This window comes from Spermophilus citellus, assembly GCF_964194105.1.
Source record: "Spermophilus citellus genome assembly, chromosome: 17".
Lineage (NCBI taxonomy): Eukaryota > Metazoa > Chordata > Mammalia > Rodentia > Sciuridae > Spermophilus > Spermophilus citellus.
In genome coordinates, this window is record NC_138199.1 from 2,746,653 (window position 1) to 2,773,782 (window position 27,130).

Sequence of the window (27,130 nt, forward strand, 5' to 3'; positions counted from 1 at the left end):
ATTTTTGCCATTTTTCCCCTTCTGATTTCTCAGAGAGCTTCATTTTTCAATGCACAATTTCCCAACAGCCCCTACATCTCCATACCTTCTCTAGCTGGCGTGACTTGGAGCAATGGTACTCAAATGTAGCTGCACCTGTCATCTTGGAGTTGACTTAAACTTTTCATGTCAAGGCACAGCACAGTAGCACCCGTCTATAATTCCAGTGACTAGGGAGGCTGAGATGGGCGGATCACAAGTTCAAGGCCAGCCTCAGCAATTTAGACTCAATCTCAAAAAATAAAAAGGGCTGGGGATATATGTAGCTCAGTGGGTGCCCCTGGGTTTAATCCCCAGCAGGCATGTACACACAGGTGTGCACACACAAATGGCTTCTATTCTTGTGGATCAGATACAGAATGATAGACCTAGTAAAGAAGTTACATTCCATTAGATGTCATGTTAAATGATAAGAATTATTGGAAAGCAGAAGGCAAGCAAGGCAAAGAGGATTCAGAGTGCCAGCCTGGGGAAGGGTAAGAGCTGCACCTTTTAAAAAGGTGGTCAGGCTGTGTACCTCATTGAGCAGGTGATGTTAAGCAGAGGCCTGGAGACAAGGGAGTAAACTAAGAATATGTGCAGGGACAAGCATTTCAGGCAGAGGGAACAGCTAGGTAGAGGTCCTGACAGGAGTGAGCCAATTGTATTAGAGGAACAGTGGGGAAGTAAGTAGTAGGAGGTGAGGTCAGAAGTGACAGCAGTATGAGATGTGCATTTTGGAACAAGAGAGTCAGATCCCACAGGACCCTGTTGATTGTTGCACTGATGTGGACTCACTGGCTTTTACCCAGAGAGAGATGAGAGCCCATCGGAGGATTCGAGCAGAAAAGCATCGAGACTTGATTTAGGTTAAAGGATCCTGCAGACTGCTGGTAGCAGATAGATTATAAGGAGGCCAGAAGACAAGTAGGGAGACCCCTGTGAAGGATGCTGCAGAGCCCAGGGGGAGGGCATGGGTGACAATAGCAGAGTCGAGCAGAAACATGCACAAATCTGTGTGTATGTTTTTTTATTATTTTAATAAATTTTTAGTCATAGATAGACATAGTACCTTTTTTTATTATTATTTTTATGTGGTGCTAAGGATAGATCTCAGAACCTCTCACGTGCTAGGCAAGCACTCTACCACTGAGCCACAACCCCAGCTCCCCCACCCCCACCCATGTGTGTTTTGAAGATAGAGCCAAAAGGATTTGGCAACCAACTAGGTATGCAGTATAGTGGCACAAGAGCAGTCAAGGGTCTGAGTTTTGTTTTTTCTCCAAATACTGGGAATTGAACCCTGGGGCACTTACCTACTGAGTTACATCCCCAACCCTTTTAATTTTTTTTTTTTTTAAATTGCCTAGCTAAATTGCCTAGGCTGGCCTTGAACTAACAATCCTCCTGCCTCGGCCTCCCAAGTAGCTAGGATTACAAACATGAGCCACTGTTCCTGGAAAGTCCAAGGTTTGGGGCCTGGAGACTGGAAGGAAGGGAGTTGCTATTGTTGTTAGTTAACACTGTGTTCGCTTGTGGAGGTGACTGAGCTACAATATGGACAGGCCAATGACCAGAGAGAGTCTAATCATTTAACCGAACAGTTACATACACCTACTTCTAAGGAGGTCAATCCTTGACTCTCAATGGCTTGACCTAACCAAAACTGATTTCTCATTCACATCAAGTCCATTTGGCACAAGGTGGCACAGAGCTCTGTTCCATCAGACTGGCAGCAACTTGGTGGACACAGCTCTACCATCTTTAACTTTCTATGATTGCCTTGAGCATGTGCAGGATCAAGCATGCTAGCTCCTGCAGGCTAGTCTGGAAGAGGTGACATTGCTACTGGCCATTTGTACTGTCATACCCAACTGTTAAAGCTCTGGGAAATCAGACCTCGCTGGGTGTCCCGAAGGAAAGGAAAACAGATTTGATGAACAGCAGGACAGTCTCTGAGGTGCAAAGGTCGTGGCTAGAACAGAAGAAAACAACAGTCCTGCTATGAATGCTAGGATGTGTGAAGCTGAGACCAACGTGCACCGAACTTCCAAGGGGTGGCAGATGTAGGCACTCAGGAGAAATTCACCAGGAATGTATGGACCAGAGATAAAAGGAATCTGGCTGGGCGCAGTGGCACATGTCTGTGATCCCAGCGACTTGGGAGGCTGAGGCAGGAGGATCACAAGCTCAAGGCTAGCTCTGGCAACTTAGTGAGACCCTTTATTGAAATAAAAAAATAAAAAGGGCTAGGGATGTAGCTCATGGGTAAAAATGCTTCTGTGTTCAATCCCTAGTACCAAAAAAAAAAAAAGAAAAAAGAAATCTGGGATCTGTCAGTACCTAGGGGGTACTGACAGAAGAAGTATGAGATCACTGAGGGTTGAGTGTTATTACAAGGGGGACAGGAATCTAACCCTAGGGTTCTCCCAACATTAAAAGCTCATGTAAGGGGCTGGGGTTGTGGCTCAGTGGTAGAGCGCTTGCCTAGCATGTGTGAGGCACTGGGTTCAATCCTCAGCACCACATGTAAACAAATAAATAAATAAAGGTCCATCAATAACTAATAAAACATTTTAAAAATTAACAGGCAAAAGCTCATGGACAAGAGAAGTCTGCAGATAAGACACAAGGCACAGTCAATGAGGTGAGGGGCCAGCCAGCACCCTGTAAGCTACATAAGGCACGACTTACAGAACAAAGAGGGGTCATATATGTCAATTGATGTTTATCTTCATGGTGTGAAGAGTTTTTTTAAATTATTTTTTTTTGATTTTTTAAATTTTGAGACAGGATCTTGCTAAGTTGCTTAGGGCCTAAGTTGCTGAGGCTGGCCTCAAACTTGAGGTCCTCCTGCCTCAGCCTTCCTCGTTGCTGGGATTATAGGCATGAGCCACCACACCTGGCTGAAGGTCATTTCTGACCTTTTGATAAGAGAAATTTCCATGGGACAGTAGGAGCAAAATGTAAGGGGTATATTTAGGAGCGACAACAAGCAAGAAAGGAGGGAAAGCAGAAACCATGAAGATAGGCAACTTGCAGAGTTTGGATGCATAAGGAGAGCAAATAAGTGGAGAAGAGCTGTCAGGGATATTGGTCTAGAAGTGGGTTATTGCATTCTGGTTTTTTTTGCTCTTTTTTTTTTTTTTCATCAGAGATTGAACCCAGGGGCGTTTAACCACTGAGCCATGTCTCCCAGCCCTTTTAAAAATTTTATTTAGGGGCTGGGGTTGTGGCTCAGCAGTAGAAGGCTCACCTAGCACATGCGAGGCCCTGGGTTCGATCCTCAGCACCACATAAAAATAAAATATTGTGTCCAACTACAACTAAAAAATAAATACTCTTAAAAAATAAAATAAAAATTTTATTTAGAGACAGTGTCTCTCTGAGTTGTATAGGGCCTTGCTAAATTGCTGAGGCTGGCTTTGAACTTGTAGTCCTCCTGCCTCAGAGATTACAGGCATGTGTCACCACGGTTGGCTAGGTTGCTAGGGTTTTTTGTTTTTTTTTCATTTTTTTTAAGTTAGGGCAGTTGTTTTCTGCAAATGATATGAAATGAGGCTTTTTCAAAATAATTCATTTCTAGTTGTAGTTGGACACAATATTTTTATTTTACTTATTTATTTTTATGTGGTGCTGAGGATCGAACCCAGGGCCTCACACACGCTAGGCGAGCACTCTACCGCTGAGCCACAACCCAGCCCTGTAATGAGGCTTTTTATTGTGGTAAAATATACAAGATACAAAATAGATTAACCATTTTTAAGTCTATATAGTGCAGTGGCATTAAGTACATTCACAATGCTATTACCATCACTACCATATAGTTCCAGAACTTTTTCATCACCCCAAATAGAAGTTCTGTGCTTATAATACATGTCCATTTCTGTTTCCCCTAGTCCCAAACATATGAATGAATGAATTTTCCAGAAATGGAATCACAGTATTTGTCTTTTTGTAAATGGCTTATTTATTTCACTTAGCATAATGTCTTCAAGGTTAATCTGTTTTGTAGCAAGAGTCAGAATTTCTTTCCATTTTAATGCTAATATTTCATTGTATGTATATGCCACATTTTGTTTATCCATTCATCCATCAATAGACACTTGTGGGGGCTGGGGATATAGTTCAGTCCATTGAGTGCTTGCCTTGCATGCACAAGGCCCTGGGTTTAATCCCCAGTACCACACACACACACACACACACACACACACAAATAGACATTTGTGTTGCTTCTGCCTTTTGGCTATTGTGAATAATGCTATTATAAACCTGGGAATATAAATCTCTTTTCAAGGTCCTGTTTTCAAGCTTTTTGGGTATATGTCCAGAAGTGGAATTCCTGGATCATAGGGTAATTCTATAGCTGTTTTTTGTTTGTTTGTTTTTGTTTGTTTTTTAGGAACTACCATAGAAGAATTCCACAGCAATTATACCATTTTATACTCCCAACAATCATGCACAAGGATTCCAACTTCTCTACATCCTCACCAGCATTTGTTGTTTTCTATTTTGTTTTGCTTTTTATAATAACCACTCCAATAACCACCCATCTCAGTGAGGTGAAGTGCTAGCTAATTATAGCACAGATTTGCATTTCTCTAGTGATAAGTGGTGTTGGAAATATTTTCTTGTACTTATTGGCCATTTATATTTCTCCTTTGGAACAATATCTATTTAAATCCTTTGCCCAGTTTTTGTTTTATTTTCTGTTTTCTACGTGTATGTGTAGGTGGAAATGGTTTTTTAGCAGTTAGTTTGGCAGTAGTGGGGATTGAACTTGGTGGTGCTTTACCACTGAGCTATACATCTCCAGTCCTTTTAAAAATTTTTAGACAGGGTCTCACTAAGTTGCTGAGGCTGCCTTGGAACTTGTGATCTTCCTGCCTCAAGACTCCAAAGCTGCTGCAATTACAGGCATGTACCACTGCACCTGGCTTAGGCTTAGCTAATGGGGGTAGTTTTGTTGTTGAGTTGTAGGTCTCCTTTACATATTCTGGATATTGATCCTTTATCAGATATATAATTTGCAAATATTTTCTCCCACTCTGTAGGGTGCATTTTCATTTTGTTGGTAGTGTCCTTTTTTTTTTTTTTTTTTTTTTTTTGGTACTGGGGATTAAACCCGGGGTGCTCAACCACTGAGCCACATCCCTAGCCCTTTTTTATATTTTATTGAGAAACAGGGTCTTGATGAGCTGCTTAGGGCTTCGCTAAATTGCTGAGGCTGACTTTAAACTTGTGATTCTACTGTCTCAGCTTCCTGAGCTGCTGGGATTATAGGCGTGCACCACCATGCTCAGTGACAGAGTCTTTTAATGCACAAAACAAATGTTTAATAGCCCACTAGCAGCTTCTACAGACATGTCTAAATTTAATCTCAAGGACAATTCCTTGGGCAGCGCAAAGAGCAAGATTCACAGCTGGCTTCCCAGGTTAGGGTTTTAGAAAACCCCAACCTTCCTGGAAAGGCTGGTTGCCTAGAGAAGGCTTATATACGGTATTCTCCCCAGGGCCTTTGAGGTAGTCCCAACTCCCAGGCTATCAGTGGAAGCCTTCATGGATTGTCATTGAAGAAGACAGAGCAGAAAGATGCTGGGATCTTAAAAGGTGAGTAATTTTCCAAAGCTCTTCCATTTTCCCAACTGTAAACTGGAAGTGGGTCTCTGTGGGCTCGAGGTTGGTGATAAAGGAGGCCTTAGGAGCCACATCACAAAGAAGTTGGAGGCACAGAGGACTTGGAGACCCAACCCTGGGCCCAGGCTCCTCAGGCCTCGACATTTACATGGACCTTCCCAGTTCCTTACATGCTCTCACCTCTGTCATGTCTTGAAACCGTGAAAAAAAAATCATATGTATATATTCTGCCTATGGTATACCATGTAACCTGGTGCAGTGGGGATGTTACTGGACTTGAAATTGATAGCTTTGGGTATAAAACTCAGTCCTGCCATTCAACAACTTGAGCACCAGGCTAGGAACTTTCGCATGGCTCACAACCTCAACTTGTAAAATGCAAACTGAATGGCAAGCTCAAGGCTCCCTAAAGTCCCTCCTTAGTCCAAAACCTGGCACACAGCAGGTGCTCAATAAATATGGGCTGACTCTAAGGAGGTATCTGAGTCCCACAGAGGAGAACTGACTTCCACTGGCTCTGGCATTCAAGGAGAACTTATCAGCAAGCAAATTTTACACCAAGTGCTCTACAGTCATTATCTTATTTCATTTTTGTTATATAGAAATAGTTTTTGAGGGCTGGGGATGTGGCTCAAGCGGTAGCGCGCTCGCCTGACATGCGTGCGGCCAGGGTTCGATCCTCAGACCACATACCAACAAAGATGTTGTGTCCGCCGAGAACTAAAAAAATAAATATTAAAAATTCTCTCTCTCTCTCTCTCTCTCTCTCTCTCTCTCTCTCTCTCTCCTCTTTCACTCTCTCTTTAAAAAAAAAAAAAGAAATAGTTTTTGAGAGGTTAAGAAATTTAATCTAGCTCACATATGTGAGATTTGAACACACAGATGATTTCCAAAGGCCTGATGCCCCTCCAACTTTTTATTAAAAACCTACAGAGGGTAGGCATGGTGGCACACACCTGAATTCCCAGCAGCTCCAGAGGATTGCAAACTTGAGGCTGGACTCAGCAACTTAGCAAGACCCTGTCTCAAAATAAAAAAAAAAGGGGGGGGGGACTAGGGATGTGGCTCAAGCGGTAGCGCGCTCGCCTGGCGTGCGTGTGGCCCGGGTTCGATCCTCAGCACCACATACAAACAAAGATGTTGTGTCCGCCGAAAACTAAAAAATAAATATTAAAAAAATTCTCTCTCTCAATAAATAAATAAATAAATAAATAATAAAAAGGGATGGAGATGGGGCTGGGGTTGTGGCTCAGTGGGTATAGCACTTGCCTCACAGGTGTGAGGCACCAGGTTCTATTCTCAGCAAGGCATATAAATAAATGAATAAAAAGACCATCAACAACTGAAGAAGGCGGGAGAGCTGGAGATGTTGTTGGGAGGTAGAGTGCCCATGAATTCAATCTCCAGTAACACACACACAAAGTTGAAAGCATAATTCAATAAATACCCATATACCCTTCTTCCAGGTTCAACAATTCACATATTGCCACATTTACATTAGCATGCTTTCTCTAAGCATATACATATCTTGAACTATATGTTCAAGGTGTGATAACTTTTCACCCATTATGTACTAAACTGCCCCTCCATACGTTGAAACCTTGACTACTCCACAGAATCCTATTGGAGAAGGGGCCCAGTGGGGGAGCACAATGACTTAAAGGAATTCATGATGGGATTAGTGCAATGATAAGAAAAGATACCACTATTGAGCTTGCACTAAGAGCACGCACCAAGGAAAAGGCCATGTGAGGATGAAACAAGAAAGTAGCTCACACACCCACCTCACCCACATCCAGGGAAAACCAGGAAGAGAGCCTTTACCAGGACCAGTGCACCCTGATCTTGAACTTCCAGTATCCAGAACTGCGAGAAAATGAATTTCTGTTGTTTAAGCCACCACATCCATGGTATTCCACCACAGCCAGAGCAGACTAATACAACCTCTAAATACTGCCCTACATCTGCTAAGAATAGAGACATAATCACACCCCCCAAAAAGCAGCATATTCAACATCCAACACATATTTAAAATTTCCCAAAATTGTCTTCAGAATTCTTTCATATCTGCTTTATTTTATTTTTTTTAAACCAGGATCCAGTCAAGGGTCAAGGTCTTCATATTGTATCTAGAACAACCCCCCCACCCTACTTTCTCCCTCTCCCCCAGTCACCCACAATCTGAAGGGACCTGAAGAGCCCAGGCCACTTGCTTTATAAAATGTCTCATTTTTTACACATGTTTGGTGTTTCCTCATGTTGCAGCTCAGGTACAGTTTTTTTTTGTTGTTGTTGTTGTTGTTTGTTTGTTTGCTAAGAATTCCATGTAGGAGGTGCTCCATACTGCGTCCCAGCAGGAGAGTGCTAGGTTGGAGAACCTGGTTAATTTAAGGTGGTAAACGCGATCCGCTAGGAACCTCTTTACAAAATGAGGCGAGCCATCAACGTTCTCAGCTCCGCCCCTTCCCTTTAAAACACTGTCAAAACCAGCTGCGACGAGCTGGGGACATAGCTCAGTTGGTAGAGTGCTTGCCTTGCATGCACAAGGCCCTGGGTTCAATCCCCAGCCCCACCAAAAAACACCCCAAAACAAGCAAGCCCAAAAACCAGCTGCCACCCACAGTAAGAGATCTGGGACCACCGGAAGTTCTCTCTCTCTTCCCATTCCTGCCGGTCTTTGCCCCGCCCCCTCTTTGTCCCGCCCCCGGCTAGCTTTGTCCCGGCCCATCCTAGCTGTCTGGTGGCCGGGCCCTCTAAGCGGGCGGAACGGAAAGTATACTCCACTCCACATCGCCTGCCCGGGCTCTTAATCCTGGAGCACAAGGCGCCCAGGAGGACCCTGTTCGCAGTAGGCTTCCGGGCGCACGCTGTCGCCGCGCTCACACCGGAATTCCCGGTGCTGCGGCTGTCGGCGTCCGTGCGCACATCTCTGCTGCAACCATGGGGATCTTGGAGAAGATCTCGGAGATCGAGAAAGAAATTGCTCGGACGCAGAAGAACAAGGGTGAGGGTCGGCCCGGAGTGGCCTTCCTTTTTGCCTAACTCAGTTTTTCTGTCTGTAAAATGGGGGAGGCCTCAGAGAAGTACTGCGGCCGCCCAGCGCGCCCGAGGCAGGGCCATGTGGGATCGTGGTCCCAGTGCTCCTGACTAGAGAGTCCCCCAATAGATCTGATCAGTGCTAGACCAGGTGGCCGAGTGGAGAACTCCCTGGAGAGTTCGTAGTCTCCCCTCTTGTGCTGGGAAGTGCAAGGGAAGACCTCTCCCAAGAGCAGCCTCACCCTGCAGCCCTGAGCCAGTGAGGTGTTGCAGGTAGTCAGGACTTGGAATCTGGAAGACCTGGGTTTGAACCCCAGTTCCACCGCCTACTAGCTCTGACACCCTGGAAAGTCATTTCCAAGTCATACCTTGGAACTTCAAGGTCCCCATTTACAAATGGTGATAGTAATAACCCCCTGCTCCATCTCAGCTCCCAGATTAAGTTAAATTGGATAACATTTACAAAGTACTGAGCACAAGGTGAGCACTCAATGTTTAAAATAAATTTCCAACATAGATACCACATGAGGAAGCAAGAAATCTGCAAGAAATCTGGAGATTGTATAGGAGAGGGGAGGGGAGAAGAACGTGACACTGGCCGCAAGTGAGACTTTGCAGGTGAGGGGACACTGCTGAGGCAAAGGGATAGGAATTGAGGAGTGCATGGTGGGACAGCAAGAACAGTCTAGATAAGGAGGATACTGGAGATGCAATTCCCTGGGCCAGTGCTGTGAGGTTCAGGTTTGCAGGAGCAGGAGGCAAGAAACCCAAGTCTCATTGACTGCCCTCCCTTGGCTCCATTTAGTCTGAAGTCTGAAGAGTTGTGGGGCTTCTATGATTCATTCATTCTGTAAATTGTTTCCTGAGCCTTTAAAATGATGAACACACCAGGCACATCTCTGCCCTCACAGATCTGTCCCTTCTGTCAACAGCCTGTAAACTAGGAATCAAATAAACAAGATAATTTTAGTCACAGTAAATATGAAGACTAACCAGGGTAATATAGTGGAATGGTGAGGGTATGGTGGGGACTGGGGATTGGGCCTGTTTAGGTGGAATGATAGAGAAGACCACAATGAAGTGGGTATTTGAGCTGAGGCCCCAAAGAAAAGAAGGAACCAGCCATGCAGGATCTGGAGGAAGACTGTTCATGATAAAAGGAACAACTAGTTCAGAGTCCCTAAGGCAGGAATGAACTTGTTATGTTCAAAACTCAAAAGGTCTGAGACTGGAGTACCGTGATGGGAAAGGAGGCATCCAATGATTTAGGGCTTCATGGGTCATGGAAAAGACTGTGGGTAATGAGAGGTGGCAGAGGATGTTAAGCAGGGGAAAGCTAGTTTGATTTCTGTTTTAAAAGTTCCCTCTGGTTGCTGTGTGGAGTATCACCCTGTAAGGCCTGAAGAAAGTATCAGGAAGGCCTAGGGGAGGCTAGAGATGCTGCTGCTCTGGCCGTGGTAGACAGGGATATGCAAAGGTGACTGAGACCTACTCCTTCTCTTTAGAGGTGCTGGGAATTTTATGATTTAGGATGACAGGAAGGACTATACGAACCTGACTGTTGCTAAATCCATATCTTAACCCTTTCATACTGCCATCAGTTCACTCATTCATTTGCTAAACTCTGCCTGAGTTCCAGGCTGAGGAAGCTTGGGGTGAAACTACCACAGTTCTGGCCATATCAGTCAGGGAAGTAAGAAATGAGATAGTTTCAATTAGTCTAAGAGCAGTAAAGACAATAAAGAGGGTCATGAGGCCAAGACAAGCCTGGGGAGGGGTGGGGTTTACTGTGGATAATGATTAATTTTTATTGAGTACTCACTATGTGCTAAGTGGTGTTCTAGTGCTTTCTCTAAGCCTTACAGAAATCCAGCATGGTTGTTATTGCTAACATCCTTGTTTTTGCAGGTTAAAAGACTGATGTACAAGAAGATTAAGTAACTTTTCCCAAGTAAAACATCCAGTAATAGCTGGGTGGAATTGTGAAGCACAGGCTCTCAACCACCATTTGACATTACCCACTGAGGCCAGGCAGGAGAGCGCCCTTTGAGTTGCTCCTGGAATGGTAAAAAGGAGCCAGCTCTGGGAAGATCTGGTTGAAGTACAGGGAACAATGCATTCAGAGGTCATGCAGCAGGAATGAGGTCAGCTTGTTCAGAAAAGATAGTTGGAGAAGGAGCCAGGAGCTGGGTCATGTGGGGTCCTGGTTCTCAGTCTCAACAAGAGTTCCCTCTATTAGATTTTTTGACATGTGAAATAAAGTTCCCCATTAATAATATAAGTTATATACCCACAAAATTTGAAAAAAAAATCAATATAATTTCCTAATAGTAATATAAAGAGGAGAAAAAAGGAAAATAATTTATGATGAAAATAAGTGTTATTTCGCCATATGAATGCTGGAGTGCTGCTAAGGTACCAGGAAGTTATGATGAAATAACTGAAGCACACACACCTCTGGGTAGAATCACCAGGGATGTGGCACCCACAGTGCAGACCATCGCGGGTGGATTGTCCCACAAGAGGTGTTGCCATGATAGCATGACATCCCAGAATAGTAAATTTCCAAATAAAGTGTGATTGCCAGGTATGGGGATACATGCCTGTAATCCCAGCGACTCAGGAGACTGAGGCAGGGGGATTGCAAGTGTGAAGCAAGCCTCAGCAATTTGGTGAGGCCCTAAGCAACTTAGTGAGACCCTGTCTCAAAATAAAAAATAAAAAAGGGCTGGGGATATGGCTCAGAGGTTAAGCACCCTGGGTTCAATGCCCGGTGTCAAAACAAGAACAAAAATAAAGCACGATGCAGCCTTCCCTTACTGTGCACAACAGTTAAATTTCTGAGAATTCCAATATATATTAACACTGCCAAAGAAAAATGTCCTGTTTTTATGTGGCAGCAGAGTTAGGTTCTAGGCCCTGGGGATCCTAACCCAGGTTTCCCTTTGTGGATGTCTTAGGGATATGACAAGTCGATCAGAGTGAACAGAAAATATCTCTAGGATTTCCAGGATGCTCCCCAGGGAGCAGTACTGTCTCCATTGAGAACCACTGACATGGGGGGTGGACTCAACAAGAAGACTAGATCTTATTCTAAATGAGGTGAGAAGCCAAGAGATATTTTAAACAGAGAGGTGGCTTTTTCTTTCCTGATTTCCTTAGTGGTGATTGTTGTCTGGTTCTGACATTCCCTGGCCATGTGTGGGGCTGCAGTTGACCTGTCAGGTTTGGAGATTCTGAATACTTACCTTCTATCTTGCTTTGCCTCTTTTAGCCACCGAGTATCACCTGGGCCTGCTGAAAGCAAAACTTGCCAAGTATCGAGCCCAGCTCTTGGAACCATCCAAATCAGCCTCAACCAAAGGAGAAGGCTTCGATGTCATGAAGTCAGGTGATGCCCGAGTGGCACTGATTGGATTTCCCTCTGTGGGTAAGGTCAGTGATGGTCAGTGTGGGCCTTGGGGAGTGTATTAGTCAGCTTTTTTCTTTGTGACAAAATACCTGAGAAAAACTATTTATAAGGAAAGATTTTTGGCTCCTGATTTCAGAGGTTTCAGTCTATGATCACCTGACTCCATTGCTTTTAGGGCTGGGGTGAGGCAAAAACATTATAGTAGAAAGGCATGGTAGGGAAAAGCTGTTTGCTTCCTGGCAATTGGGAAGCAGAGAAAACGAGCAGAGAGGGCTGAGGACCAGATATAGTCCCCCAGGGACACAGTACCCAAGGACCCATTCTCCAACTAGGTCCCACCTCTGCAGTTTCCCAGTAGGCCATTCAGCTGTGAATCCCTCAATGGATTAATCCAGTGATGAGTTCAGAGCCCTGTGGGATCCAGTTGCTTCCCAAAAGCCCCACCTCTGATCATTACTGCAGTGGGAACCAAACTTTCAATATAGAAGCCATTGAGGGATGTTCCAGATCTAAACCATAATAGGGAAGTAGGCAAGAGACCATCTTCAAAGAGATGACCATTTAAGTCTCCCCATCACTGCCTCTCCGGGTTAAGCCCCTGGGCCAGAGAAGACCCTACCTCCCGCTGCACTCGTCCCTCTCCTTAGCAGTCTTTGGTCTCCCCCCCTTATCCATCAGTGCAGGTGTTTATTGAGTGTGTACCTTATGCTGGCACTGTGCCAGGTCCTGGAGACAGGTCAGGGAACAAGCGAATTCTGTCCCTGCCCACACAGAAAGAACTCCCTCCTCCCAGAGGATGGGACGAAAGCAAATACAGATTGGGTGTACCAAGTGGTGACCTGCAGTGGGCAGCAAAGTCCTGAGTTATGTCAGGGTGTGGGAAGACTTCTCTGATGAGTGGCTATCTGAACAGAGGCCTGAAGGAAGTGAGAGAGCTTGGAGAGCCCTGGGTGAGAACCTTCCAGGCAGAGGGAGGAGAGCAAATTTGTTTGGTATGCTGGGATGAGAGGGTGGCTGAGTTTGAATGATCATCAGGGAGAGCAGAGGAGATTAATCAGAGAGAATGGGGGCTTTGGAACTGTCAGAAGGATTTTGGCTTAGAGAGAAGAGTGATGTTGGTATCACTGCAGAGTTTTCTAAGAAAGGTTTCTTCTGAAAAGCTGCTCAGTTTAGTGGTAAAATCCATATTGTTTTACATTGTATGTGGAGGGTAAGGTAAGTGTCATTTCATGGTTTCAAGCAGAAAAGAAACATGATCCAAGAAGTTTTTTAAAACTTCTTACTTTAGAATAGTCTTGAATTTACAGAAAAAATGGCAAAGACAATTCAGGGAGTTCCCGTTGTACTCCACACCCAGTTTCCCTAACATCTTGCACAAGGATTGCACACTTGTCATGACTCATAAAGCATTGTCTGCGTGTTCATTTTCAATTCAGGTCCTTATTCAGATTTTCTTACTTACCTTTCCCTACTGTGTGGATCCCACATCACTTTTTTTTTTTTTTTTTTTTTTTATGATAGTGGAGATTGAACCTAGGGGTGCTTAACCACTGAGCTACATTCCCCACCCCTTTTTAAAATATTTTATTTAGAGGCAAGGTCTTGCTAAGTTGCTGAGGCTGGTTTTGAACTTGCAGTCCTCCTGTCTCAGACTTCTGAGCCTCTGGGATTATAGGCATGTGCTACCACACCTAGCCCCAAATAATATTTAACTGTCATGTCTCCCTAGACTCTTCTAGGCAGTTTCTTAGATTTATTTGACTTGATGACCTTGACCTTTGCAAAAAGTTGGGGTTTGTTGGGTGTTTTTCTTGTGCCTTTATTTGGGGTTCTGGTGTAGGGAGGAAGCCCACAGAGGTTAAGTGCTGTTTTCCTTCACGTTGTGTAAAGGGTTCATGCTGTCAACATGACTGACCAGTGTTGATGTTGACTTTGACCACCTGGCCCAGATGGTGTGTTCAGATTTCTGCACTGCAGAATCACTCTGTTTCCTTCCTCTTCAAGTACAGTAACACTTAAATGGGCAGGACTTCACCTTCTGGAGGGGGAAGAGTTACATAAATTTTTGGAATTGTTGTGTATAGGAGATTTCTCTCTTTTCTCCTGTTTGTTATTTCTTAAATTTGTTTTGCTGCTGGGGATGGAACCTGGAGCCTGACACATGCTAAGCAGGTGCTCTACCACTGAGCTCCACCCTCAGAGCCCCATTTATTGATTTTAGCACCTTTTTTATTGGTGTATTATGATTATACATAATAGTGAGGTTCATTATGGCATATTTGTATATGCATATAACATAATTTCATCAGTTTCATTCTCTAGACATTTGTTTTACTCAATCTTGATATCCACATGGGCTTGTATTTACTTCTATGCTGTCTAATACTTCCCTTACTGTTTTGTTGTTCAGATTGTTCTAGCTTTGGAGCTATTTCACTTGGCTTTTGTGTGTGTGTGTGTGTGTGTGTGTGTTACTGGAGATGGAGCCCCAAGCCATGCACATGCCATACAAGCACTCTACCACTGAGCCTGCCTTCATGGTTGTTTTTTTAAATTTTTTTCCTCTTCATGTGGTGCTGAGGATTGAACCCAGTGCCTCACCCACACTAGACAAGTGCTCTTCCACTGAGCTACAGCCCAGCCCCAGGAGCCTGGCTTTTGGACATATTCCTGTCATTGTGTTTCCCAGCACTTCCTCACTAACACCTCAGAATGCTCAAGGCTCACCTTACATATTCTCTGTCCTACTATAGGATCTGCTAATTCTCCACAGAGCCCTGGTTCCTTTTATTGGAGAATGGTGTATTAAAAACCAGATTCAGCGCACTGGCTTAACTTTTTATTTATTTTATTTTTTGGGGATTGAACCCAGAGGTTCTTTACCACTAAGCAACATCCCCAGGGGCTCGCTAAATTGCTTAGGACCTTACTCAGTTGCTGAAACTAGCCTCGAATTTGCAGTTCTCCTGCCTTGGCCTCCCAAGTAGCTGGGATTACACGTGCCACCACACCTGGCTACTGACAAACTTTTTTTTTTTTTAAATAACTTTATTTTATTTATTTATTGTTTTTATGTGATGCTGAGCATCGAACCCAGGGCCTTGCATGTGCGAGGCAAGTGCTCTACTGCTGAGCCACAATCCCAGCCCCCTGACTAACTTTTTAACAGAATCATTGGCTGCTGTACAGATGATAGACAAGGGCAGGTAAAGAAAGGGTAGACACAAGGCCGGTAGGATGCTGCTCGAATGCAAGCCACATGAGCAATGATCAGGGCTTGTATCAGGTGCCAGCGCGACTCCTGAGTCAGTTCACTGTAAACAGTATGTGGAGCTCCTTCCTCTGGGCCAGGGATGGGAGGTGGGCCGCAGCAGCCATTTCTTGAATGCTTATTGCATGTGGGGCGGTATACCGGCTGGACAGTGTTTTGTTACATTGGTTTTCTTGCCTGTGTAATTGGTATGTGCATCAGACAGAGAGAGAAATTGGTAAAAACCTCTGTAGTTTCTGAGGGCTGTATGGGATCTGGGCCCTATGGCAGATTCCACCTGCACTATTAGAAACATGGACTCTCCCATCATGGGAGGGCCCAGGCTTCTTACCACAAAGGTCAGACAGGATTATACACTATCCCAAAGGTTGCCTCCAGTAGCATTGCTCAGTGTCTTGGCAGTGATCGCTCCCAGGACCATTATATCTTTCATATGTAGGACTGTTCACAGCCTTCCTGGGGCAAGAGCAAACTCTGGATCCTGGATTCACAAGTGCTATGGGGCCAGGAAGGCTTCCTGACGCATGTGGGGGACCCTTTAGAAATCAGGTACCCACCTTTACCTCAGACCTGAGGCCAAGGAACACAGGCCTAATCCATCATTGCAGGGCCAGAGGAGAGTCTCTCCGCTGAGCAGTTATTCTTGAAACACCTACCCAAACCTATAGCCAGGGGCGAGGAAGGCTCTTCCTGCTGCCCACACCCACCCAGCAAGCCTCTCTCCCAGGGGACTCTCCTAGGAGACAGGAACAGGACTTCTCAGTGCATTGATCTTCTTTTTCTCCTAGTCCACCTTCCTGAGTCTGATGACTTCCACGGCCAGTGAAGCTGCGTCCTACGAGTTCACCACTCTGACGTGTATCCCTGGGGTCATTGAGGTAAGTGGGGTGTGCCGGGCCCCGGGAGGGGAAAGAATGTGTTTGTTTGCGCTTTTGCAGATACTTTTCATGTGTGTATAAATAAGAGGTTGGCGTTCCTGCATGGGGGCAGGCTCAGAGCTGAACTGCTTTGCCCTGAAGTAGTGGTACTTCAGGGGACCCCAGAGATGCCCAGCTGGGCCTGGAACCCTGACTCATTCTGTGAGGCCGGCCAGCATATGGCAGCACTGCCTGGTTCCCTTTAGTGCTCTGCTCCCCATACTGCCTCAGTTCTGGTCATTAACTGCTGGTTGGCTCCATCCGTCTGTCTCTTGTAAAGCTTCAGAGCCTTGTGGGGTGCTTGCCTTGGCAACAAGTGCTTTGACCTTGAGTCTCCAAGGTGAAGGAGTCTCTTTGTGAAGGGTTGTTGTCATTAGCTGTGAGTTTTATGGAACTATATCTCAAGAGCCCTCCCAGGCAGTTCTTAATCTCCTAGGCTCTGGTCTGTACCAAGCTGAGGTGAAAATGAGGTTCACAGGTGGCCACAGTTGGCCTCTGTGTTTCCCATAAGCCCTGAGGTATAGAGCTGTCATAGGTGTCTCAGGGTCAAGCAGGCCCTTTGCATCAGTCAGCCAACCTTACCTTACATTGTTCTCTTCTGCTCTCTAGTACAAAGGTGCCAACATCCAGCTCCTGGACCTTCCTGGAATCATTGAAGGCGCAGCACAAGGTGTGAGGAGGGACAGGTGGGTGGGAGGGAGGCAGTGGAGCTCTGACACTGATTGTTGGAATCTGGCGGACTGTCATGGAGATCACCCTGGATCTCTGGTTATATTATTCGTTTTCTAGAAAGGACAGGCTCAGGTTCAAATACTGTTGCATACTATCTCTGTGATCTCAGGCAAAGTGATTGCCTCTATAAAATGAGCAGGCATTCACAGCATAGTTCTAAGGATTAAGTGAAGAAATGTTCACGAAGCTTCTAGCCTGGGCTTGCTACAAGGTAGGGGTGGGGAAAACAGGTCCATCATTATCCTGCCACTCCACTAAGGTGGTGACTTTAAAACAAGTCTCCATGAGTAAAACAGCTTATGGACTGAAGAACAACACCAGGAAAATCAAAGTGGCATGTGGCAAAGACCATGGTGGCTCTGTAAGGACAGGAGCTTGTGATGTGATGGGCTGGGTGGAGGTCCTACGTATGTGACTACACTTGCCAGTGGGTAACCACCTCCTTTCCACCCATCCAGGGAAAGGTCGTGGCCGTCAAGTGATCGCTGTGGCGCGTACGGCTGATGTTGTCATCATGATGCTGGATGCTACCAAGGGAGAGGTGCAGAGGTCTGCGCGGTGGGGCAGGGGGGCAGGCTTACTTGTCTAGGGAGGGTCCCCTGCGTTCCTGGGCTCACGGTGGGTGCTCTGTGGGTCCCTGGCTCTCATATGGGAGTACTAGTGACTTCATCTGTAACCCAGCAGCACCCAGCCTGGGATGTGCTGTCCTCCGAGCTGTGTCTAGATGGCACAGGGGCATCTTGGGGCTGGGAAATAAGGAGCATGGCCTGGCTCTGGCTTCTTTCCACAGTGGTCTAGGTGCCCTGGTCACTGACCAGAATCTGCCACAAGTCCAACCCAAGCAGCAGAAGTGTTGACCCTCCCCACAGCCTCTTGTCCAAGGGCACACTGGCCTACGTCTGCCGCAGCAGACCCATGGGGGTCCTAAGGGCCAAAGCAGCACCTCCCTTGGTTACTTCCCAGGGGGTCATGCTGCTTGCCCGTGCATAGTGACTGTACCCTGAGCCAGCCTCCCCTCTGACCATGGCAGAAGGGTTTCACTGCAGCTTTGGGGCATTGTATTGCTGGGGTCAAGGAGGGAGCTGGTTTCCATGTGGGTCCAAGGGGCTTCCTGGCTAATGTGCAGGCTGCAGAGCCTGCTCGTCGGCAGCCAGTGAGGGGCTCATGAAGCGCTCTATCTAGGGGTCTGCTGGAGAAGGAGCTGGAGTCAGTGGGCATCCGCCTCAACAAGCACAAGCCCAACATCTACTTCAAGGTAGGCTTCTTTGTGACCAGGGCAGTGACAGCTCTGGACTGCCAGAACCTTGGTGGAGGCCAAGAGATCATTGCTATTACCTCTTCATCAGCAGCTCTCCGTGTTCCTCTCTCCTGCTCCAGCCCAAGAAAGGTGGTGGCATCTCCTTCAACTCAACAGTCACGTTGACTCAGTGTTCAGAGAAGCTTGTGCAGCTCATTCTGCACGAGTACAGTATCCTTCCCAAAGAGCAATTGGGGCATCCTAGACAGAAGGCCACCTGGGATAGCAGATCACCATTAACAACTCCTGAGCCATCTGAGCAGCCTCTGGAAAAGCTCCCCCCAGGCTACATGAGCCTGCCAGGGCTTCCCCAGCACCAAAGAAAGGCTTCCTGGCTCCTCATTGAGTTCTAGACACCCCGGTGGCCAGTGACATCTGGGAGAAAGATGAGATGTCATGGGACATCTGGGGGTTCCTGGCCTGGAGAAGCCTCAGGAAGGATCAGAGGCTATGTGCATTCCTGTTATCAGAAGCCTTGAGGACAAGTCAGGGCTTCAGGGGCAGTGTTGAGCTCAGCGGAGGGAGAACCCGTAGTGTCAGATGTGATGACCAAGAGAGTTGTGAGCCCCTGGTCACCAAAGATGTGCAAGTAGGGGCAGAAAACCCCCCAGAGGGAAAGTGCACGTGCAACAGACTGCGTCAGCCCAGCTTTCACACGATGCTCCTGCAAGGAAACCTAGAGTTCCATGGGGACCCTAGAAGTACACTTCCCCGCTTCTTGACCACAAAGATTTAAATGGCTTATTGATTGAAATTTTTGCATATTGTGGTTTGGGGTGAAAAATGAGAGGGCTCCTCAAGCTTTAAAATTTTTTAGAGGGCTGGCGTTGTGGCTCAGTGGTAGAGCACTTTCCCAGCATGTGTGAGGCACTGGGTTCGATTCTCAGCACCGCATATAAATAAATAAATAAAGATCTATGAACACCTAAAAAATATTTTAAAAAATAAAATCTGTAGAACCTGCAAGCAGATCGTGGCCAAGGCCCCTTCCAGCCAGCATGTTTTTTGCTTAGCTCTTTGGACACCTTTGGAGCTCTTGGGACATGAGGGGCTGTTGGTGTACAAATTGCCCTTAATCTGAGTCCCTCAGAGATCTTCAATGCAGAGGTGCTTTTCCGAGAAGATTGCTCCCCAGATGAGTTCATCGATGTGATCATGGGCAACCGGGTGTACATGCCCTGCCTGTATGTAAGTGGTACCACTGCTCAGGGGTGCTCATGTGGGTGGAGTGCCCTGGCCCCGGGCCATGTGGCCTTTCCCTTGGTGGCCTTTCTTGAGCTCCTATGACCTAGATGCCTGGCCACCATTGCTCTTGCCCTGGGCAGGCTCCTCGAGAGTTGCAGAGGGCTGGGGCTGTGCGTATTCCTCCCCTGCCCTCTGCCTCAATTGCTGCTTCATTCTTATAGACATGGAGAACTTGAAACCAGGGCTGTAGCCCAGCCATTCCTTTTTTGGGGGGAGACTAGCCACTCCTAAGCCCCTGTACCCTTACCCATCCTTGAGGCAGCAGTGGGAGAGGGGGCGCTCAGGTGAGCGAGGATGAACCTGCAGGCAGGTAGATGTGAGATCCTTTCCTGCCCTGCTCTACTCCTTTCTTCCCCACTACCCATCTCTACCTTTTCAATCTCAGGTGTATAACAAAATTGACCAGATCTCCATGGAAGAAGTGGACCGTCTGGCTCGGAAACCCAACAGTGTAGTCATCAGGTAAGGTGCTGACCTCCTGACACTTTGCTGTCTTTGCTCTGTGTTCCCGTCCCAACTGACAGGCCTGGAGGAAAAGTCAGGCACCTCTGGCTTCATGTGACCTCATGAAGTCCAGCCTCTCCTCCCAGAGGAGAGCTCTCTGTTCATGCGGCCCAGGAAACAATGCAAGTGCCTCAACTGCCACTGGTTGTTCTTGGTAACTGGGGGGCTCTGGGTGAGCAAGGATTTCAGCATTGAGGTTGAATGGCTAAGGGGCTTCTTAGCCTACTAATGAGCCAGTGTCCCCCAGAGCCCTGGTACAACCTCCTCTCCTGTGTTCTGGAAGTCATGGCTTCTATCTGACCACAGCTCAAGGGGAAAAGGGAACTAAGCTCTCAGGTGGGCAAGGTCCATCCCTGGCCACCTGCTTCCCGCCCTTCTCTACAGGATGGGTCCCAGGGTGCTCCCCAAACTGGCTGCACTGTGCTAACAGCTTTTTACTCCCCAGCGCTGCCTTGCAGGGTTCCTCTTTGGGATGGATTAAGTACTTGACTTTGCTTTTTTCTGGCTCAGACCTGTCGATCTGCAACTTCACAGTGAAGCCCAGCACCTGGGAGCAAGATGCTTAGGGACCAAGTCGGGGTGGCTGCTGCAAATGATGGATGAGGACCATTTCCTGGGACATTTCAGCCCCTGCAAAGAGCAATGTCCCATCCATAAGGCGATCTCAGCTCCTCTCCCCCCTCTTACTATATCCCAGGTCCCTCAGGCCACGGAAGGACATGCTTATCCTCAGGGCATGAAAGTACATGCTTGTCCTCAAGGCACAAGAACAGGGCACACCTTTACCTGCTCATGCTCACAACAGTTCTCCAGAGGTTAGGATGCATTTGAGGTCACTCAGTCAAGTCAGGGTTCCCCACAGGTCTAGCGGCTTTCAGCCCCTGTGGGCTGCTCTGGTCCTTGGCAGCCACTTTTTCTTCTCAGGGTGATGTGAACTCTGCGTTCTCAGTCTCTGCCCATCATCCCATCTCAACCCAGTTCCAGTTAGTCTCTCACAACAGGCCTGAGACAGGCACAGAGGCTGTGGGCTCTTCGTAGAGCGTAGCCATACTGGCCTTAAGGGAGACACTGAACTCTGAGCATGATTGTCATTGGTAGCCAGGAGTGCATCAGGGTGACAGGCTAGTTTCCTCATGGGAGCTTGTAGGGCCATACTGGCCTTGGTGCCTGGCCAGCAGAGGTCATTCTCTCCAGTGAGAAGCCTCTGAGTTCCCTAGGCTGCTACCTGACTAGACCATTTCCTTTCCCTGTAGCTGTGGCATGAAACTGAACCTGGACTACCTGCTGGAGATGCTTTGGGAGTACTTGGCCCTGACCTGCATCTATACCAAGAAGAGAGGGCGTGAGTCTGGTGGGACTCAGCTTAAGAAATGACTGAGCCTCACCCTTCCCACAGGGCTGCTACCCTGCACATGGTACCCAGAGATCCCAGTGCCAGCCCTGGCCCAGATTGTCTCTCAGAGCAGGCCACTGCTCTCCATCCCAGCTGGTGGAGGCCTCTGTGTGAGCCTGTGTGGCAGAGAAAGCTGAGTGCTGGGGCTTCTAGTAGAGCCTGCCCTAGAGTCCCCACTGACCACAGCAGTCCCTGCCCTCCTGACCTCCCTCTGCAGTGGCTTTGGTTGTCTTCCTTGTGTCACATTGACAGGCCTGTGTCTGGGCATTTTTCCACCCTGACCTTGTTGATGAAGGGAGAGCCACAGCTTCCCTGCCTAGGCTCCAACAGCCACTCACTTCCTGTCCATTCAGTCCAGATGCTCCAAGTGGCTCATCTTCATAAGTGCCATCATGGCTGATGGGGTGGCAGACACATGAATCCTGGACTTTTGATTTTCTGTCATGGTCAGAGTTGTAGAAGATAGCACAAGAGTCTATCCTGAGAGTGTACTGGCTATCAGGGGCAAGGTTAGGTAAGGCCTGGGAACCAGAGGGCCTCCGTAGCATGGGCCATGACTGGTTGATATTCTCCCCCCATCTCCCCCTGCAGAGAGGCCAGACTTCACAGATGCCATCATTCTTCGGAAAGGAGCCTCTGTGGAGCATGTGGTGAGTTGAAATCTCCTTAAACAAGGGTGGTAGCTCTGTGGGCCCTAGAGTTCCATTCTGCCTGGGGTGCTTGCCTCTCCTGCTCTTGGATGCGAAGGCAGGGTCTGGAGTTAGACAGGCCAGAGTTGAGTCCATGCTACCCCTCCCCACCTGCATGTCGGGAGCTCTGCCTTTCTATATGGTGGGATGATGCTGTTGGCCTCCCGAGCAGTTAGGAGGGTCACAGCAAATGGGGACAAATGTGTAAGGCTCTCAGAATTCCACCTGGCACAGGGTAGATGGCAGTGAGCGGTGGTGCTGTCTCCCTACTTCTGGTGCTTCAATCTCCTTGGGGCCATGGCTGTTGTCCATTCTGGTGTTCAGTCCAAGATAGCTACTGCCCCTGGTATTCCTAGATTGTTAAAAGGTTTCTCTAGTGCGGCTGGAGCTGTGAGTCTGGGAGAGGTCCTCTTACCTGGTGGCAGACTGGCCATTTAGTCCTAAGCCTGGCCTGCCCTATCCGACTCCTCGGCCTGGGTGGCTTTGACTGCTTCCTTCTTTCAGCATGTGTTTACTGAGCATCAAAACTGAACACAGTAGCCCAGTCTTGCCAAAACAAGGGTCTTTGGGACCAGTAGGTGGTAAGCACCCGGTCCTAGAACTAAGCCATTGTGCTTATGGGTAGTGGAGGTGGCACCTGCTCCGTACAGAGGTCAGGAAGGCATTTTGCCCTGTAGAGCAAGCCAGACCTCACAGTGAAGACGGGGGTGGGTGTAGAGGAGGCACCCCAGGCAGGGAGCTGTGGACTCAGGAAACATGAGAGTGCTTCTGCCTGTTGATAACACTGTTGCCTGAATGTGATCCTGTAGGAGCCCACCCAGAGCTGGGACAATGCTTCAGCGCACATGACCATCTTCCTGGGTTTTGGTTTTCTTGGTTTTTTTTTTTTTTTTCTTTTGCCCATTTCTTCTCTGGATCGTATTATGGAGGCAGGGGACCCTTTGAGACCCAGTTGTCCCTGTATTAGAAAGACAGTGGTGGGTGGTCCTGCAGTCTGGTCTCCTGCATCTGTGAATTTAGCCCAAGGTCTCCGGGTGCTGGCCTCCAGGTGATGAGACAAGTGGGGTCAGGTAAAAATCACATCTTCCTCAGGGCCTGGTTGTGAGGGTCAGGAGGCCAAGCAGGAACCATGGAGACTAAGAGTACCCACAAAAGGAGCTCCATGGTGGAGGCTCCGTCCCACAGGCATGTTCCTGAACCTCTAGCTGCTGTGTCCCCTGTCAGAAGCCCAGCAGGCTGTAGCAAATAGATGCTGGCCCTTTCTGGATTCTTCTTGCATTGCGGGGGAGTTTTCCCTACCTCATCAGGCCCAGCTGATTGCAAGAGAGGATGTGGGCTTTAGCCATACCTGGGAGGAAGAATGGGACACCAGGAAGAGGAGGGTGTGCCAGGCAACAGTAAAAGCAGGTACAGAGGCCCCAGAGCAGGAGCAGAATCCGAGAGCAGGGGCCAAGGTAGCAGACAACAGACCCAGGAGTGAGAACAAGTCAGCAGGCTGGGGATGGGCTTTGGGGGCCTTCCCTTCACTGGCCACCTCCATTTTAGCTCATGCTCCCCACAGGTGACACCTGTCCCAGTTGTCACAGAATATAAGTAAATCTCTTGCCCTGCCCTGGCCTCTGCTTATTGCTGACCACAGTTAGACCTATGATCTTGCCCCAGCTCCTGCCTCATTTTTCTCATCCAGGGATTACAGACCCACAGAGCCCTTGTAATCTACCTGGCCTGGACCCCTGTTGGTGAATTAATCCACTGATTAATAATCTGATCCACTCTCCTAATTTTTTCACCTCTGAAAATTCCTACCTTGTCTTGCACATGAGTTTTTGGGGAGAACCTTATATTTGAAGCATTAACACTTGGTCACCAGAATCAGCTAGCTTCCTGTATAAGCTCAGGAAATGTTAATGCAGGCCTGGGCCTGTAAAACTTGTAGGCACTTGGGAGGAGAAGCAATGTTGCAGTCTGTTCCCTGCCACCACCACTGTGCTGCCAACACAATGGCACCTGGTGGTCCACATTCTGGGGCAGTTGCTGGCTGCCCCTCCAAGGTCTCTTTCCAACTTCCTCGTTGCTAGGATTTCTGTGACCTTCATCTGTACCCAGAGTGTTGAGGATGTAGGCTGCGGTGGGGGATAGGGGAGCAGGGATGTGATGTGTGGGGTAGGCTGCAGGCCACAGCTAGGGCCAGCAAATGTAAGAGACAGTGACCAAGCAGTTGTGGTTCCAACTGAGGCTGATGTCCTGAAAAGCCACCTTGGCTCATTCTGAAGTAGCATCTGTCAGATTGTATTCAGGAGGGGCTGCAAAACTCAGAAGCCTTCCTGCCAAACACTGCAGCTCTTGGGCAGATCCAGGAGTGGGAATGTCAGATCCACTTGCAGCCATGACTAGGAAGCCATGTGACATCCCTTGACTCAAGGTCTCAGTTGCTGGAGCACCTGCTGTGAGAAAAGCTGCTGCCCAGCATATGCCCAGGACTGTAGGTAGACGGCTGAGTTCAGGTGGCCCCTTCGGTAGCACAATGACCTCAAGCCAGGGGTGGAGGGATGGCTGAGGCCTACCTCCCAGGGGTTGTGCCTAATCCTCTGGAAGCAACAAAAACGTTGAGTGCAGGAACTCACCTCTCTGATTCTCTCCTGTCTCTAGTGCCACCGCATCCACCGGTCGCTCGCCAGCCAGTTCAAGTACGCCCTGGTGTGGGTGAGTCCAGGCGGAGGCGGGTGGGGATTTAGGTCCAGTGTTGCCCCTGGGTTAGGCTCAGAGCAGGATGTTTGCCCTCCTCCACACAGCATCCCCATCCTTTCATGTGGGGGCTGCTATGACTCTTCTGCTTTGCGGAGTGTGTAGACCCACCCAGCTTAGACATGGGCCATCCCCACCTCTGAGATGCCAGGAGAGTCAGACCACTGGGACATTCTTGCTCTGGGCATGTGGGGCTGCTGATGCCAAGGCCCCCACTTCACTCTGGCATTCATTCCCAGTACAACTCCAGCCTTGGCCAATCTAGAGGCTGACATGGCCCCTCTACCCCATCCCTACCCAGGGCACCAGCACCAAGTATAGCCCACAGCGAGTGGGCCTCACCCACACCATGGAACACGAGGATGTCATCCAGATTGTGAAGAAGTAGCAGCGCCCGCCAGCCTCGTCGCCTGGGAAGGTGTCCCCCCTAGGACACACACAAGCCCAAACAGGAAAAACACAAATACATATGCCCCAGGAAAGGGTTCCCTCGAATCTCTGCTGTTTCCAGAAGCTTCTTCAGTAGACAGATGATGAAGAATGTTGGGACAGAGGGGTGAGGTTGAGGGACTTGGGCTTTGTTGGGGACATTTCCCATGAGCCTGATCCCCCTGGTGGGTTTCCATGTTGGGAACTCGTAGCCTATATCCCTACCCCTGATCCCTGTTGGGCACTGAGGGAGCAAGTTACCTACTTACTCCCCAACCAGGGCCTAAAACTGGTGGCAGGCTCCATGCTGGTTGGGGAGTTGGGTCCCTAGGCTGTAGCTACTGTCAGGGTACCTTGTTCCCTCAGCTCCTGCCAGCTTCTCTGGTACTCCAGGAAAGGGCTTTCCTAGGACAAAAGCCCCATAAGTACCCCCCACATGGGGCTATCCCCCCCACATGGGGCTGTCCCATGGTGGAAACCAGATCACAACCTGAGTGGTCCTAAAGTGCCTCCCTTCCCAGGGCAGCCCCTGCCCAGCACAAACCCCAGGACCCTGCCCTGCACACCTGGGACTGATGAGTTTGGACTCTTTGTTTTCTCTCTAAGCCCCTTGCTTTCCTTTCTAAAATAAAGGAATAAAAGTTATTTCTGTTCAGACTAAAGGAAACTTTATAAACTTATTGGACTCTGTTGCCAGGTTGGGCAGGGGGCTAGGGGGCAGCGATGAACCTGGCAATCAGAGTGGGTATAGCCTGGGCCCTGTGGGAGCAGGCCCAAGCCTGTGGTGATGACAGTGGATCTTCCCAGGCCCAGGAGGATCAACCTAGGGCTACAGAGCCCAACATGGCCCCTCTGAAGGCCAGGCCCAGCTGCCAGGGTCAGTTTCATCCCCAGGAGGCTCTTTTAGATATTCTGGGGGTAGCAGGAAGGCCCCTTCAGTAGTACAAGGTGGTTAGCTGGTTGCTTTCCTATGACCTCAAGCCGGGGATGGAGGGTGGCTGAGGCCTCCACCTCCCGGGGGTTGTGCCTGTCCTTGTGGAAGAAACAAAAACACTGAGTGCAGGGCGGCAGGGAGGGCTTCCCCGGGGAGGTGTGCCTTTTACAAGCTGACAGTCCTGTCCTGCTAGGAGAGGGGTAGAGAGTTCCTCCAGAGCATCAAGCAGGCTGGAGTGTGGAGGGAGCCACTGCCCAGCTCTCCTGGCTGTTCCCAGCTCTCCTGTCAGGTGCTTGCTCCTTTCCGGAGACAAAACAGGAATAATAGACATCATTAAATATACATGGGGCCCCAGGCGGCTGGCGGGGTGGGCTGGGCCTCCCCTCTCACAACAGAGAGCTGCTCAGATGGGTCTGCCGTGCTCTTGGGGCCAGACACAAGACCCCCATTAGGCGGCATGCAGGCGGGGAGCAGGCCACGGGACCCAGGTAAGGGGATCCTGCCCCTAGGTCCTTGAAGTCTGCCACTGACCCTCGGGTCACAGGGGAGATTTGGGAAGGGGGCAGCCTCAGAATTGGGCCTTGGACCTAACTCCCTGTCTTCCTCTATAAGATCAATGCCCTCACAGACCCCCTTCATAATGGTAGAAAGCCAAGACGGGTAAATGCTTGGCTTACCTCAGCCCCTTTCCCCATGGTCTGGTCATAAGGACCCAAGGGAGGGATTCTGCCTGGGTGACAGTCATTCCTAGTCCTTGCCCTATGGGTGGGTCCTCTGAAATCAGGGAGAGGTTGAGAAGGCCCTGAGCTCACAGGGTGTCCATCCCAGTCCAGGCCTTGGATGGATACAGGCCCATTTTGTCCCCCAAGCT

General features: G+C 48.4%; 1 protein-coding gene across 2 annotated transcripts; it reads left to right on the top strand.

Annotated features, from left to right (window-relative positions):
• Nucleotides 1-8,498: 8,498 nt before the first annotated feature.
• On the top strand, nt 8,499-25,981 carry DRG2 (developmentally regulated GTP binding protein 2). Of its 2 annotated transcripts, none has more exons than XM_081272834.1 (13): nt 8,499-8,659; nt 11,966-12,126; nt 16,163-16,252; nt 16,901-16,961; nt 17,482-17,572; nt 18,206-18,278; nt 18,401-18,491; nt 19,411-19,508; nt 19,951-20,027; nt 21,323-21,411; nt 22,054-22,112; nt 24,801-24,854; nt 25,198-25,981. In XM_081272834.1, exons 1-13 carry the CDS (start codon nt 8,596-8,598, stop codon nt 25,282-25,284), a joined length of 1,095 nt encoding a protein of 364 aa, XP_081128960.1. In that variant the 5' UTR covers nt 8,499-8,595; the 3' UTR covers nt 25,285-25,981. The 2 variants fall into 2 exon arrangements, with proteins under 2 accessions (XP_081128960.1, XP_081128961.1); XM_081272835.1 differs by having other exon boundaries at nt 24,801-24,838.
• Nucleotides 25,982-27,130: the final 1,149 nt, after the last annotated feature.

Excerpts from the sequence above, each read along its gene's own strand:
- DRG2 (XM_081272834.1), top strand. The coding sequence starts at position 8,596 with ATGGGGATCTTGGAGAAGATCTCGGAGATCGAGAAAGAAATTGCTCGG. Across the intron at positions 16,253-16,900 it reads GTATCCCTGGGGTCATTGAG|TACAAAGGTGCCAACATCCA; the intron begins GTAAGTGGGGTG and ends TCTGCTCTCTAG. Across the intron at positions 20,028-21,322 it reads CCCAACAGTGTAGTCATCAG|CTGTGGCATGAAACTGAACC; the intron begins GTAAGGTGCTGA and ends CTTTCCCTGTAG.